This window comes from Esox lucius, chromosome 2, assembly GCF_011004845.1.
Source record: "Esox lucius isolate fEsoLuc1 chromosome 2, fEsoLuc1.pri, whole genome shotgun sequence".
Classification (NCBI taxonomy): Eukaryota; Metazoa; Chordata; class Actinopteri; order Esociformes; family Esocidae; genus Esox; species Esox lucius.
The window spans coordinates 39,218,251-39,235,130 of NC_047570.1; the positions used below are offsets into that span (position 1 = coordinate 39,218,251).

General features: G+C 43.4%; 1 protein-coding gene across 2 annotated transcripts in view; it reads right to left on the reverse strand.

The window, feature by feature from the left end:
* Nucleotides 1-15,872, reverse strand: part of fbln2 (fibulin 2) — a 77,441-nt gene extending 61,569 nt beyond the window's left edge. Inside the window, exons 1-4 of one of the 2 annotated variants that reach the window (XM_029125757.2) lie at nt 15,750-15,858; nt 13,576-13,685; nt 4,218-4,797; nt 1,397-3,905 (exon numbers count right to left, since the gene is read on the reverse strand). In XM_029125757.2, the coding sequence (XP_028981590.2) occupies nt 1,397-3,905; nt 4,218-4,676 (2,968 nt within the window). In that variant the 5' untranslated portion in view covers nt 4,677-4,797; nt 13,576-13,685; nt 15,750-15,858. Of the gene's footprint in view, nt 1-1,396; nt 3,906-4,217; nt 4,798-13,575; nt 13,686-15,749 lie in introns of both variants that reach the window. The other variant, XM_034286764.1, reaches the window with a different exon arrangement.
* Between the last annotated feature and the right edge of the window lie 1,008 nt (nt 15,873-16,880).

Here is a 16,880-nt window from a genome sequence, read left to right on the forward strand (position 1 = left end):
ACTGATCACTGACATAACAGATAGTGTTGGACTCTGTACCTGTTACTGATCACTGACACAACAGATAGTGTTAGAGTCTGTGTCTGTTTCTGATCACTGACACAAAAGATGGTGTTTGACTCTGTACCTGTTACTGATCACTGACACAAGAGATAGTGTTAGAGTCTGTGTCTGTTTCTGATCACTGACACAAAAGATGGTGTTTGACTCTACCTGTTACAAAACAGCGATGAGTATTCATGCCCACCCTGCCTTCTCTCTTCCCAACGAGCTCAAACATTCTGTGCATGGTTTGAGGCGACTGACACCATTCCTGGTGGAAGGCTTGCCGAGGACCAGGACACCTGCACTCTGTCCCTAGCCATGGCTGACGTGAGGAGAGCTTTGAAAAGAGTGAACCCTTGGAAGTCAACAGGGCCAGAGGGCATTCCAGGCCGTGTCCTCAGGGGTGCACTGACCAACTAGTGGAGGTTTTCACCCCTATATTCAACCTCTCCCTGTCTCTGTCTGTAGTCCCCATCTGCTTCAAACAGACCACCATTGTCCCTGTACCAAAGAAATATTCCATCATCTGCCTGAATGACTTCCATCATCTGCCTGAAAGCACTGACCTCCACCATCATGAAGTGCTTCGAGTGGCTGGTCAGAACACACATCTGCTCTACCTTTCCTGACAACTTGGACTCCTTTCAATTCGCATACCGCCCCAATGAATCTACAGACAATGCCAACACCCTAACTACACACACCGCCCTCTTCCACCTGAAACAAGGTTTGTGGACTACAGCTCAGCATTCAACACTATGTGCCCACTAAGCTCGTTCCTGAGTTCAGGACCCTGGGACTTAACACCTCCCTTTGCAATCCTGATGAGTCAACCCCAGGTGGTGAGAAGGGGCAACCTAACCTCCTTTGCACTGACCCTGAGCACCGGAGCCCCCCAGGGCTGCGTACTCCATCCCCTTCATCTGTGTTGTCTTGGTAGGCTGTCTTTGATTTTGTCATCTTGATCCTGAACACTCATTGAAGACATTGAAGAACAATAACCACAAGTTTAGGCCATACCTTTTTCTCTCATGTAACTACCTGGGCCTGGGGTGTATCCATTCGGCTAAACAATGTTTTTCAGTTTCACAATAGTTTATGTTTTGTTTGGCGAAGTAAACATGCCCCCTGGGAACTACTGCCACTAACTTTAAGTTAGACAAATGGACTTGTGACTTGACTTGGGCAAAAGGGACTTGGGATACAACTTCAGATTTCACCCCCACTCAAAAGGGATTCATTGGGATCCCGCAATAATGTATATAAATCAAACTCTGGATTGATGCGTATCAGTGAATTGTTACATCACTACTAAATAACTTTCAGGATGAGAAATCGACACTTTACTCACCCTTCTGAGTCTTAGAGTGAAAGACTGGAAAAGATTCCCTCTCCTCTTCCTTCCCTAGGTCAGCTGACACCCTGAGAAGAGGCTGGCTGGTTGCACTGAATCTCACTCTCAGGGGGATATTGTGGTTATGTGGAGGCCTGGAGGCTGGGTGATGAGCCTCGGACTGTCCAATCAGGGTATGGTTGTCAGGCTTCATTTGGGTTGAGTGGTGTTCAGGCACTCTGGGAGTTGTAGTTCTAATTGCATGAGAGCCTAGGATCCTGGTCAGGGTATTGTGATCAGGGTTTGTGTTGAGATTGTGGTGTTCAGCTTGTCTTGAGGTTGTTGTTCTGTCTGTGATGACCTCAGGTTCTCTGGGAGTTGTAGTTCTGATGGGTTGGTGGTCAAGCGGTCTGGGATATGTTGTTATATGATTTTTGTGATCTGGCAGTCTGAAATATGTAGTTTGGTCCTCCATGGGCTTAGGTTCTCTAGGGGTAGTATGGTACGGCTTCTGGGTCATGTAGTGAAGAGGCTTTGTACCACTGGTGTGGTCCTGATGTACTCTGGGGGATGTAGTAGCAGAAATGCTCTGGTGGCCAGGCTGTCCGGGGGTAGTATTTCTAAATGTGTGTTCCTCATGAATTCTGGGGGATGTAGTACTGTATTCTACTGAAGCCTTGTGACTTCCTGGTTCTCTGATAACCGCAGCTTTCACATGGTTACTAGGTGTAGTCTTCTCTTTATTTTCCTCTCTCCTCTGTTCTTCTACTTTCTTACTCTCTATTTCCTCCCGTAACGTCATCCCCTGTTTATCCAAATCTTGCCACCCAGGTGAGGTGGTACTCTCCAAAAGAACGTCTTTCTCCTCCTCCTCCTCTTCGCCCCCCTCTTCCTCCTCATCCATCCTTCTTTCCCAAGTGTCCCAATCGTCCAAATCCCCAGCTTCCTGCAGGTGAGGGGGTTTCTGGCTTTCTGAGGGTCTCTTCCAGGAAGAACTAGATGTGGCGTCCTGCAGGTTTGAGCTGGTACTGCGGGTGGTAGCTGTCTCAACTGCGGTGTCTTCAAGCTGACTGAAGGTGGTTTGATATTCTGGACTGTCTGTCTCTCCAAACCTCTTTTTCTCAGAACTGTCTGTCCATCCTAGGCTGTCAATAAGTCCAACCTTGTCTGTCTGCTTTACCCTGTCTTTCTCTGCCACCCTCATCCTGTATATCTTTGTGGACCTGTCCGTCTTCCCTAGACTGTCTGTCTGCCCAAGCCTGTTTGCCTCTGTAGACCAGTCTATGTGTTTAATAGTATCTGTGGTGGTCTCAAGGACCCCATATCTCTCCTTCAGCTCCTCCTTGCCTTTGCTATCATAACCCCTGTTTCCATGTTGACTAACAGACCTATCATACGGCTTATCATAGCCCCTGTCATACCCCCTCTCGTGGCCCCCATATCGCGGCAGTGGAGCTTTCGTCCCAAAGTAGGACACAGAGGTTACAGAGGACTGTGTTGGAGAGGTCACATCATCCACAGGAGGTTCAGCTGTGTCTGCAGGAGCGTAGTCATATTCTTCATCCATGTCCTCATCCATGTGTCTGTCTGGTTTGAACACGGGCAGGTAGGGTTTGGGGAGGGGGCCTGGGGGGACTGGGGCATTGAAGGGGAATGGGGGGAGCTCCGGACTGCTGAATGATGGAGGGACGTCAGGACCATTAAAGGAGAACGGAGGACGGTTGTAGGAGGATCTGTCTTGCTCAGTCTCTCTGAATATAAGAAGTCTGGGTGGCTTGTCCTGAGAGCTATAGGGATGAACAGGAGGCATAACCTTTCTTTCTCTAACTACCCTGTTCAGGTTGTCCTCTGAGATATACGGATCAATACCGATGGGTTGTCTGTCTTCTGAGCTTTCCAGATGAAGACCTGTTGGGGGTCTGTCCTGAGCTCTATCCGGGTGAAGACCTGTAGGGGGTCTGTCCTGAGCTCTATCCGGGTGAAGACCTGTGGGGCGTCTGTCCTGAGCTCTATCTGGGTGAAGACCTGTGGGGCGTCTGTCCTGAGCTCTATCCGGGTGAAGACCTGTAGGGGGTCTGTCCTGAGCTCTATCCGGGTGAAGACCTGTGGGGCGTCGGTCCTGAGCTCTATCTGGGTGAAGACCTGTAGGGGGTCTGTCCTGAGCTCTATCTGGGTGAAGACCTGTGGGGCGTCTGTCCTGAGCTCTATCCGGGTGAAGACCTGTGGGGCGTCGGTCCTGAGCTCTATCTGGGTGAAGACCTGTAGGGGGTCTGTCCTGAGCTCTATCCGGGTGAAGACCTGTAGGGCGTCTGTCCTGAGCTCTATCCGGGTGAAGACCTGTAGGGGGTCTGTCCTGAGCTCTATCCGGGTGTGTAAGTGGACGGATGGGGCGTCTAGGCTGACCATCCGGTTTGTTGTTTATGGGGGTGGCAGGCATGGATTTGTGGAGGGCATTGGAGTTGCTGCGGACACAATCAGGGACGGGGTAGCAAATCATCTGTCCCCCGTCTGTTGGACAATGACAGACCTGGAAAAACAGTAAAACGCCTTTAGAACATTGCATAACGCTGTTAGAATATTTTAAAGGACACTGTTAGAACATTTCACAGAACACTGTTAGAAAATGTTACACTACAATTTTACAATAATTTACAGAACGCTGTCAAAACAATTCACAGAACACTGTTAGAACATTTTAATGGCACCTTAGTTACTTCATTATGTGTTAATTGAAGAAATTCACATTTGTCAATGAAGTACATCTCCAGGGCTTTGAGGAATAAAAACTGACAAAGATAGACAGTCACAGACAATAATTCACAGACAGAAATACACAGACCTGACAAGCCTCCAGGTGGAAGGAGTGTCCAGCCTCATACTTCTTGTTGTCATGGACACATCCGATGCGCTGGCAGGTGACACAGCCGTCGGCCGGCTCCGACACCTCCACGCAGTTCGGAGGGACTTCAGGACACGGCATGAAGTGACAACCGATACGACCGCCGCCCACTGGACACAAACACTCAGTGCTTCCGAAGTCCACGAAGTAGGACTGCCCCTCAGGGACCTTCCCGTTGTTGAAGCCAGCGTGGACACAGTCGTAGTACTGGTAACCCTCACAGGTGCAGCCCTTCTGGAGACAGGTGGTGCAGCAAGCCCCTGCCTCCAGCCTCTCCTCCAGGCAGTTAACCAGCTCAGGGCAGTCTACTCCTGTGCAGTCCTTCTGACAGCCCCCGCTGCTGGCCCTAAGAAGCAGCAGGAGGAGGACCGTCTGCCCTGGTGGGGGCCCAGTCATCATGACACACGATTGGTTACCCCGTCAAGACAAAGTTGTTCCACAGCCTTTTGACGTTTGGTTTTGTAGTTCTCCTCGAGGATCTGGGTACTTTTGATTGCTGTTCTTAGGAATTACCACCAGTCTAGACAGACAGACAGACAGAGTGGTTAGGACCAGTCTAGACAGACAGAGTGGTTAGGACCAGTCTAGACAGACAGACAGACAGAGAGGTTAGGACCAGTCTAGACAGACAGACAGAGTGGTTAGGACCAGTCTAAACAGAGTGACAGAGAGGTTAGGACCAGTATAAACAGACAGACAGAGTGGTTAGGACCAGTCTAGACAGAGTGACAGAGAGGTTAGGACCAGTCTAGACAGACAGACAGAGAGGTTAGGACCAGTCTAGACAGACAGACAGAGTGGTTAGGACCAGTCTAAACAGAGTGACAGAGAGGTTAGGACCAGTCTAGACAGACAGACAGAGAGGTTAGGACCAGTCTAGACAGACAGACAGAGTGGTTAGGACCAGTCTAAACAGAGTGACAGAGAGGTTAGGACCAGTCTAGACAGACAGACAGAGAGGTTAGGACCAGTCTAGACAGAGTGACAGAGAGGTTAGGACCAGTCTAGACAGAGTGACAGAGAGGTTAGGACCAGTGAAGAACTGTAATTCCTAAACCCTTCCTCCAAATTGGATGTGAATACCTTTAAATTAAAGCTGAGAGACTGCACTTTATTCATTATTTATCTGTAACTTCAATATATTTTGGTAAACAGCCAAAATTACTAAACTTAAGTCAGTAGCCAATTATTTCCAGACCTAACTGTATAATAAATGGATAGATATGCTGACACTATCAACAAAAATAGTTAATAAAGTTGACAATGAAATGCCATCATCAATGCCTCTTTTGGCTGCCCTAGAACCCTATAACTCATGGTAGAGACAGTGTCTAGAACCCTAGAACCCCTGGCAAAGACGGTGTCTTGAACCTTAAAACTCCTGGTAAAGACAGTTTTAGTACCCGATAACTCCTGGTGGAATTGATGTTAGTACCGGATAACTCCTGGAAGAGATGATGTTAGTACCCGATAACTCCTGGTGGAATTGATGTTAGTACCTGTTAACTCCTGGTAGAGATGATGTTAGTACCCGATAACTCCTGGTGGAATTGATGTTAGTACCTGATAACTCCTGGTAGAGATGATGTTAGTACCCGATAACTCCTGGTAGAGATGATGTTAGTACCTGATCATTCCTGGTAGACATGATGTTAGTACCTGATAATTCCTGGTAGACATGATGTTAGTACCTGATAACTCCTGGTAGAGGTGATGTTAGTACCTGATAATTCCTGGTAGAGATGATGTTAGTACCCGATAATTCCTGGTAGAGATGATGTTAGTACCTGATAATTCCTGGTAGAGATGATGTTAGTACCCGATAACTCCTGGTAGAAATGATGTTAGTATCTGATAACTCCTTGTAGAGATGATGTTAGTACCCGATAACTCCTGGTAGAGGTGATGTTAGTACCTGATAATTCATGGTAGACATGAAGTTAGTACCCAATATCTCCTGGAAAGTTTGAACTCCAGAACCGTCTGATTGCCTCCTTTCTTAATAGAAATTCTGAGTATATTTCTCTAAGAAACATTGCAATTCCCATCCCATCAGATAATACAAAAACATCCCATTACATTTGACAACAGACAATAATCAACATTATTTGTTTTGTCTTTTTTGGGTCATTCTTATAATTGTTGGCAGTTGATTACAGAAATGACATTCTTCTATAGAGAAGATCACCTTAAGAGAGAGGAGTAGAATGATGGAGGAAAATAGACGAAGAGAGAAGAGAGAAGAGGAAAGAAAAGCAAAGGAGAAGAAAGGAGAATAGAAGAGGTGAGGACAGAAAAGGATGAGAGATAAGGGAGGGAAGACCAGTAACATTGTAGGTTACTGTTGAGTCACTTGGTCTAATATGGGAGATAAGGGAGGGAAGACCAGTAACATTGTAGGTTACTGTTGAGTCACTTGGTCTAATATGGGAGATAAGGGAGGGAAGACCAGTAACATTGTAGGTTTCTGTTGAGTCACTTGGTCTAATATGGGAGATAAGGGAGGGAAGACCAGTAACATTGTAGGTTACTGTTGAGTCACTTGGTCTAATATGGGAGATAAGGGAGGGAAGACCAGTAACATTGTAGGTTACTGTTGAGTCACTTGGTCTAATATGGGAGATAAGGGAGGGAAGACCAGTAACATTGTAGGTTACTGTTGAGTCACTTGGTCTAATATGGGAGATAAGGGAGGGAAGACCAGTAACATTGTAGGTTACTGTTGAGTCACTTGGTCTAATATGGGAGATAAGGGAGGGAAGACCAGTAACATTGTAGGTTACTGTTGAGTCACTTGGTCTAATATGGGAGATAAGGGAGGGAAGACCAGTAACATTGTAGGTTACTGTTGAGTCACTTGGTCTAATATGGGAGATAAGGGAGGGAAGACCAGTAACATTGTAGGTTACTGTTGAGTCACTTGGTCTAATATGGGAGATAAGGGAGGGAAGACCAGTAACATTGTAGGTTACTGTTGAGTCACTTGGTCTAATATGGGAGATAAGGGAGGGAAGACCAGTAACATTGTAGGTTACTGTTGAGTCACTTGGTCTAATATGGGAGATAAGGGAGGGAAGACCAGTAACATTGTAGGTTACTGTTGAGTCACTTGGTCTAATATGAGAGATAAGGGAGGGAAGACCAGTAACATTGTAGGTTACTGTTGAGTCACTTGGTCTAATATGGGAGATAAGGGAGGGAAGACCAGTAACATTGTAGGTTACTGTTGAGTCACTTGGTCTAATATGGGAGATAAGGGAGGGAAGACCAGTAACATTGTAGGTTACTGTTGAGTCACTTGGTCTAATATGAGAGATAAGGGAGGGAAGACCAGTAACATTGTAGGTTACTGTTGAGTCACTTGGTCTAATATGGGAGATAAGGGAGGGAAGACCAGTAACATTGTAGGTTACTGTTGAGTCACTTGGTCTAATATGGGAGATAAGGGAGGGAAGACCAGTAACATTGTAGGTTACTGTTGAGTCACTTGGTCTAATATGGGAGATAAGGGAGGGAAGACCAGTAACATTGTAGGTTACTGTTGAGTCACTTGGTCTAATATGGGAGATAAGGGAGGGAAGACCAGTAACATTGTAGGTTACTGTTGAGTCACTTGGTCTAATAGAGTGCAGTAAGGAATAGTGTGTTAAAAGGTAATATAAGATGTTATTCAGGACACAACAAAGGAAGCAAGTGTAAGTTACAGACTGTATTTGCTCTACAGTAACCCGATGGTGACCATAGTAACCATAGTAACCCCATGGTGACCATAGTAACCCCACAGAAACTAAAACTTACATTTCATGTTGCTCTTAAAACAAGAAACAGGGCAGCCCTCAAGCAGCCAAACCACAAATTTCACAGATAATGTTTAACACACATTGAGTTTAAATGTATCCCAAAAAATCCAGCTATTAGTCATTTCACAAAGTCCCTGACATAAGAACAGTTTATCAAGTGAGATGAAACGAAGAGGAAAACACTTTATTTTTACCTCCCTCCTACTGCCAACAGGGTGTTTATTTTACTATAGTTATTGCATGTGCAGGTGTGTATGTATGTGTGTGTCTATGTGTGTGTTTGTGTGTGTGTCTGTGTGTGTATGTGTGCACACAGGCTCATCCATCTTCAGTGAGTCTAGCCTTGTCTAGTTCTCCTTCCTAAGTCTGTCAGTCTGACACACACACAGCAATAAGTGGTGACAAAACACTGACAGTGAGACAGGTCAATGAACAACTCAGAGAAGGTGATGTGCAACTATTGTTATTTATCTGTCCAATGCTGTTTATTCTGCTGGTTTGTTTAAAAAATATATAATTAAAGAAGTGATCTAAAAGAAAGTAGTTTACCATATCAAAACATTGGGGTAGATTAGAAATGTAGTTCAAAAGAATTTAAAGAGACCAAATAAATAAGTTCAGTTGAATGAATTAATACAGAGATAAATCAATGTCTACAACAAAGGAAATGGAAAGAGATTGAAGTGAAATGTGTTTTGGATTAAATAGAACATTTGAGCTCAGCTCACAGTTCAAAAAGGAGAGGGAGCACTAAACCAGAATGCCACCCTAATGATACATGTTACCCAAATCAATTCTTCTCAAACCAGATTGTGTTTTAGAGATTTGAGCCAATTTATAAAAATACATCTAAATGAAATATCTCCTGTACATACTGTATGTGCACAGACCCTTCATTCACAGTCTTCTTGGATACACCACCAGTTTGCCATGCCTGGATTTGGGCAGTTTCTCCTATTATTTCTTGTAGATCCTTTCAAGCTCTGTCAGATTTGATGGGGAGTGTCTGCGAACTGTAATCATCAGGTTTTCCTACAAATTTTAAATACATTTAAATTCCGGTCTTTGGCTTGTCCACTCCAGAACATTCACAGACTTGTCCGGAATCAACTCCAGTGTTTTCTTGGCTATGTGCTCTGGGTCTTTCTCATGCTGAATGTTGAATATTTTCCATAATTGGAGGTCCTGTGCTCTCTGAATTGTGTTTATTTCAAGGACCTCTTTGTATTCTGACAAGTCTTCCAGGTCCTCTCAGTCTCCCAGGACCTCCCAGTCTCCCAGGTCCTCCCAGTCTCCCAGACTCACAGGCACTCCAGACTCCCAGACACTCCCAGTCTCTCAGGACCTCCCAGGACCTTCCAGACTCCCAGGCACTCCCATGCCCTCCCAGTCTTTTAGGTAATCCCAGACACCCAGGCCCTCCCAGTCACCCAGGCCCTCAGAGTCCCTCAGTCTCCCAGTCTGTGTGGATGACAAATCCACATCTTTTGAAAAGATATAAGCGGTGGCCATTCAATCCCACACCCAAGAACCAATGAACAGTAAAACCACTTGTATACTAGTGGGTCCCACGGCTCACAGAGTCCCACGGCTCACAGTGGCCCACGGCTAGTAGAGTCCCACGGCTCATAGTGGCCCATGGCTCATAGAGTCCCACGGCTCATAGAGTCCCATGGCTCATAGTCGCCTACAGTTCATAGTTATCATAGTTATCACTTTGGTGGATAATTTGTGGATTACGGCCATGCTAAATGCAACATCTGTAAAGAAGGTCAGGATTCAATCCAGTCGTATTGATGTCTTACAGGGTTCTGGTCAACATAATGATGTATTTCAGGGTTCTGGTCAACATAGTGATGTCTTACAGGGTTCTGATTAATATAGTGATGAATTTCAGGGTTCTGATTAATATAGTGATGTCTTACAGGGTTCTGATTAATATAGTGATGTCTTACATGGTTCTGATTAATATAGTGATGTCTTACAGGGTTCTGGTCAACATATTGATGTATTTCAGGGTTCTGGTCAACATAGTGATGTCTTACAGGGTTCTGATTAATATATTGATGTCTTACAGGGTTCTGGTCAACATAGTCATGTCTTACAGGGTTCTGATTAATATATTGATGTCTTACAGGGTTCTGGTCAACATAGTCATGTCTTACAGGGTTCTGATTAATATATTGATGTCTTACAGGGTTCTGGTAAACATATTGATGTCTTACAGGGTTCTGGTCAACATAGTGATGTCTTACAGGGTTCTGGTCAACATAGTGATGTCTTACAGGGTTCTGATTAACATATTGATGTCTTACAGGGTTCTGGTCAACATAGTGATGTCTTACAGGGTTCTGATTAACATATTGATGTCTTACAGGGTTCTGGTCAACATAGTGATGTCTTACAGGGTTCTGGTCAACATAGTGATGTCTTACAGGGTTCTGATTAACATATTGATGTCTTACAGGGTTCTGGTCAACATAGTGATGTCTTACAGGGTTCTGATTAATATAGTGATGAATTTCAGGGTTCTGATTAATATAGTGATGTCTTACAGGGTTCTGATTAATATAGTGATGTCTTACATGGTTCTGATTAATATAGTGATGTCTTACAGGGTTCTGGTCAACATATTGATGTATTTCAGGGTTCTGGTCAACATAGTGATGTCTTACAGGGTTCTGATTAACATATTGATGTCTTACAGGGTTCTGGTCAACATAGTGATGTCTTACAGGGTTCTGGTCAACATAGTGATGTCTTACAGGGTTCTGGTCAACATAGTGATGTCTTACAGGGTTCTGGTCAACATAGTGATGTCTTACAGTGTTCTATGATTAGGTTGCCATCTGAGCCTCAGACTGTGCTGAATAGGCAAGGCTCACAGTGAGGTTTCAGTGTCACTAAAAAGAGCTAAAGAAACACCTTAAACCCCATGTTTTATCACTCCTGGACTAGATCAGCTAAATAAACATTCCCATAACCAAAAGATTTATCGCCGATGGACTGGATCCAGGCAGGGAGTGCCTGTGGAACTATTAGTCAAATCTCATGCAACAGTACTTCAGAGCAATCATGAAACCCAAAGCATCTAGCTATATGAGAGCAGGGCCAGTAAAACTAGCAGTGTCTCAGTGTGTCATAGAACAGGGCCAGTAAAACTAGTAGAGTGCAGATGTGTGACATAGCAGGGCCTATAAAACTAGCAGTCTACAGATGTGTGATAGAGCAGGGCCAGTAATACCAGCAGCATCTAGATGTGTGATAGAGCAGGGCCAGTAATACCAGCAGCATCTAGATGTGTGATAGAGCAGGGCCAGTAATACCAGCAGCATCTAGATGTGTGATAGAGCAGGGCCAGTAATACCAGCAGCATCTAGATGTGTGATAGAGCAGGCCCAGTAATACCAGCAGCGTCTAGATGTGTGATAGAGCAGGCCCAGTAATACCAGCAGCATCTAGATGTGTGATAGAGCAGGGCCAGTAATACCAGCAGCATCTAGATGTGTGATAGAGCAGGGCCAGTAATACCAGCAGCGTCTAGATGTGTGATAGAGCAGGGCCAGTAATACCAGCAGCTTCTAGATGTGTGATAGAGCAGGGCCAGTAATACCAGCAGCGTCAATGTGTGTGATAGAGCAGGGCCAGTAATACCAGCAGCATCTAGATGTGTGATAGAGCAGGGCCAGTAATACCAGCAGCATCTAGATGTGTGATAGAGCAGGGCCAGTAATACCAGCAGCATCTAGATGTGTGATAGAGCAGGGCCAGTAATACCAGCAGCATCTAGATGTGTGATAGAGCAGGGCCAGTAATACCAGCAGCATCTAGATGTGTGATAGAGCAGGCCCAGTAATACCAGCAGCGTCTAGATGTGTGATAGAGCAGGCCCAGTAATACCAGCAGCATCTAGATGTGTGATAGAGCAGGGCCAGTAATACCAGCAGCATCTAGATGTGTGATAGAGCAGGGCCAGTAATACCAGCAGCGTCTAGATGTGTGATAGAGCAGGGCCAGTAATACCAGCAGCTTCTAGATGTGTGATAGAGCAGGGCCAGTAATACCAGCAGCGTCAATGTGTGTGATAGAGCAGGGCCAGTAATACCAGCAGCATCTAGATGTGTGATAGAGCAGGGCCAGTAATACCAGCAGCGTCTAGATGTGTGATAGAGCAGGGCCAGTAATACCAGCAGCTTCTAGATGTGTGATAGAGCAGGGCCAGTAATACCAGCAGTGTATAGATGTGTGATAGATCAGGGCCAGTAATACCAGCAGCATCTAGATGTGTGATAGAGCAGGGCCAGTAATACCAGCAGTGTATAGATGTGATAGAGCAGGGCCAGTAATACCAGCAGCGTCTAGATGTGTGATAGAGCAGGGCCAGTAAAACCAGCAGCGTCTAGATGTGTGATAGAGCAGGGCCAGTAATACCAGCAGTGTAGAGCAGAGCCAGTGAAACCAACTTTTTCCAGATAGTCGAAGGCAGAGAGGTAGACAGGGAAAGAGGTCATAGCAATGTTGATGTGTTAAATAGATGTTCAATTTTCTTAACATGACTACAATACTGCCAAGCTTTCCTCTCATTTGTCTGAGCACATAGAAACCCGCACCCTGCACATATACCCTACAGAAAATAATAAAGCTTTGTATTAGAATATTATCAGAAAGCTAACAAAAACATATTATTTAATTAATGACAAACTCAGTAACCGTGGCAGCATTCCACCATGACCCGTGACCACTCAGTCATTCCCATGGTCCACAAGTCGTCAGGGATTCCTCCTTCCACTGACTCTCGCTTTCTCTTTTAAGTGTCCCTTTCTCCCCTCTACATCTCTCTCCTCCCAGTCCAGCTGCTTTCTGATTACTCCCTCATGTCGTCCTGACCGAGCCAGCCTGAGTCAAGGGAAGGTACTGAAAATACATACCTTCAATATGCTTCCGGAACAAGATTCCGAAAAATACTTTTTGTAAGCATCGTTTTAATGACCAGGAGATAAATGTTGCCTTTGTCATCATGATACACCAACAGTGCACAACTAACAATGCATATCCTGGTAAAAACTCTGGATATCGTTAATTCATTGTTATTTAATTCATTTTAATAGCATACATTAATTTATATATTCGCCATTAGCCTAAAGCAAAGATGTTACAGATATAAAAAACAATACTTATTTTCCTACCTAGAATACGACCTTTTTTCTAGGAAAGCTATTTTTAGGATGGAAATGTACTAACATGATTTGAAAAATGAATAAATTGCATTTAGCATTTGAAAAGTTTAGCATTTAGCCAATAAGTTTGAGAACTCGCAACAAGGCTATCAATCAGTCGCTCGAACATGTCATTTAAACTGAGATGGTTAATAGATTTATGTCAAAGGCGCGCGTAACTTAAATCACACATATGTCATTTAGAGGTGCAACAACTATTCAAACGAGCGTGTCAGACAATTTAAATTGTTTAAAATTATCGTGGATCATTTGAATTAATACCTTGGCTTCCATTCATGGTCATAGGGTTGAATAAAAGACGCTCCGGTAAAATCCCTGGATAGTCGCTACAGACCGCCCGAAGACCGCTGCACTTCTTTGCTGCTACTTTTCTTTGAAAAAAGAGGGAGGTGCAGAAGTTTCAGTTATCCACTCTACGGTTTATACATTGCCCGCTCTTTAGCCGGTCCCATCCACCAACAAGACAGACCTTTATGACCCCGTCCTGCCTTCACGGAAAAATTGTTGGATGTCTTTACGTTTAGAAAATAAAATGTATATGTTGTTTTGTGTTGTGAACTGCCTATCCCTTTCAATAAGACGGTTAAAGAACGTGCTACTCTAAAAATAATATAATTAATTTCAGCGCTTAATAAATAAACGAATTTATTATGAGTAAAATAAACAAGCGACATCAACCTCGGTGTCATATGACCCAAGGCTATTGGTGAATGATTGTGTATTTACATGCCACTGTTTGACCATCAGGCCATTGGTCAATAACATAATAAACACATACCCCATCTGCCCCCAACACAACTATGCAGGACACCTGATAACCGGTAATTGCTAATTAAACAGCTTCACTATACTGCTCCAAGACTCGCCAAACCCCATCATTTAGATGGATGTATAGGATATACGCTTACACTGTAAAGGATATACACTTAACATGTAAAGGATATACTCTTACAATGTGAAGGATATAATCTTACTATGTGAAGGATCTACTCTTACAATATAAAGGATATACTCTTACAAAGTTAAGGATATACTCTTACAATGTAAAATATATACTATTACAGTGTTAAGATATACTATTACAATGTGAAGGATATACTCTTACAATGTTAAATATATAATCTTACATTGTAAAATGTATACTATTACAACTGTTTCCAAAATGTTGGGATGTTGTGTAAAATGCTAATAAATGATGAGCAAATCATTTATCCCTATATTAAATTGAAAATTGTACAAAGACCACATATCAAATGTTGACACTGAGATATTGTTTCTTGAAAAATATATGCCCACTTTGAATTTGATGCCAGCAACATGTTTCAAAAAAGCTGGAATAGGGGCAACAAGACTGGAAAAGTTGTGTAATGTTTAAAAAACAAAAACAAATGGCCCATCTCACAACTAATTAGGTTAATTGGCAACAGTTCAGTAACATGACTGGGTTTAAAAAGAGTATTCCAGAGAGGATGAGTCAGTCAGAAGTAAATATGGGGGGGAGGTTCACCACTCTGAAAGACTGCGCAGGCAAATAGTGCAACAATTTGAGATTAACATTTATCAAAGTGAAAGTTTCAGGATCTCATCAATTATGGTACATAATGTCATTAAAAGATTCAGAGAGTCTGGAGAAATCTCTGTACGCAAGGGACAAGGCAGTCTTTCGCACAGTGATGAACCCATCATCACTTCTGACAGACACATCCTCTCTGGAATGATATTCGAATTCCCAATCATATTACTGACCTGTTGCCAACTCGACTAATTAGTTGTTTGATATTCCAGGTATATTCCAGATATTCCAGTTTTTTTTTTTAGGATTATACAACTTTTCCAGTCTTTTGTTGCCTCAGTCTCAACTTTTTGAAACATGTTGCTGACATTAAACTCAAAGTGAGCATATCTTTTTCAGGGAACAACATTTGATATGTTGTCTTTGTACTATTCTATTGAATAAAATGTTTAAATGATTTGCACATCATTGCAATCTGTTTTTATTTACATTTTACACAGTGTCCCAACATCTTTGGAAATGGGGTTGTAAAAAAAAGATCTAACATGAGCTAATTAAGTCATTTAAAAACTGCTGCTGCAGACCTAAATAAAATAAATAAATCCCAGAATAAATCCCATAACCTGGGAATAAACCCAGGGAATAAATCCCTGGGAAAAAATCCAAACCTTCGGTTGAAACACAACGCTCTAAAACATGGGCTGAAATGGATCCTGTGTTATTAGTACACTCTTGGGCCAAGGGAAAGGGGTTGAGATCCTTATGTGTTTCGCTTTACTAAAGGTCATTTTCTTGACCAGACACTAACCTTATGCCAAAACCATCATCCACTGTTCAGTCTTTACACACACAAATGCATTGCCCCCCCCACACACATTCACCACAAACCTTCCTAGACACACATAGATATGCACACACTCACTTGAGTGATGGACTGAGAGGTCTGAATGGTTGTTAACCTCCGTCTCGCCCAGCCGTCTGTTTGAAGTATCCATCTGAAAGCATAATAAATCTGGACCTGCAAAGCACTTCATTTGTGTTCTACAATATTATCTACAGAGAGATTGAATGGGATCGCTCAGCAAGCAGGACAACTGCCCCTCCTATTTGGGTAACTGACCTAGATACAACTGATCAACTGACCCATGGTCAAGTGTCTTCATGAACAACATTCCACATCTCTCCAAATAGAAGCCCTAAAAGCCCATATCTCAGGGGGAGGGGTAAGGTCAGGCTGGGCTGAGTGGTGCATGATGGGATATAGGCGGGGTCTGGGTCAATAATAGGGGACAATCTGCCTTTCAACTGAAGTGTAGTAAGGATTAGAAGGGATGATTGTTGTTACCCTCGCTGGATTTGAACCTGGGTCTCCTATGTGACTGACTGTGTCTTTAATCACTACGCCACTAAGCTATATGTGAGGGTTCTGCATTGTTAAACCAATTAGTCGAAATTCCACGGTTCTTGAAACTAGTTCCTTACTTTAGCTAACATCGTTAACTAACATTTCTTATTAAGTTTACTTCCACCACAAATAGCATCTATGAACTGTATGGCTTTTGCCACTGGTCGTTTTAACAGCTTATTAGCCAGTAATATGCTTACTGGTATCTATTAACTTACTACTTGGATTAGTCATAAGAACTGAGCAATTGCTGGCAAAACTGAAGATGAACTTTACACTTTTCATGGCACAACAACATCTTTTTTTCCTTTCATTCATGAATGACAATGGTAACTATCAATATATGTGACAATCTTTTTTTATTGTCAAGTGAAAAGACAAGAGAATCGTGGAAATCCCTTCTCTTCTACTGTGCAAGGGGTTGTGATCTATATTACCGCATAAAGCATGCATTGATGCATACTTCAGAAATCCACCAGAAATAGTTTAATTTTAGGCTTACTATAACATAGCTACTGTAGCTTGTAGCCAGCTAAGGTTTTGTCTATCCTGAACAAATTCTGATGCATGCTTTGTACTGTCGGTGGTGAGGATCAAACACTGGTCGCCCACATGGCAGTCTCAGTCGCGTCCCTAACCACTACGCTA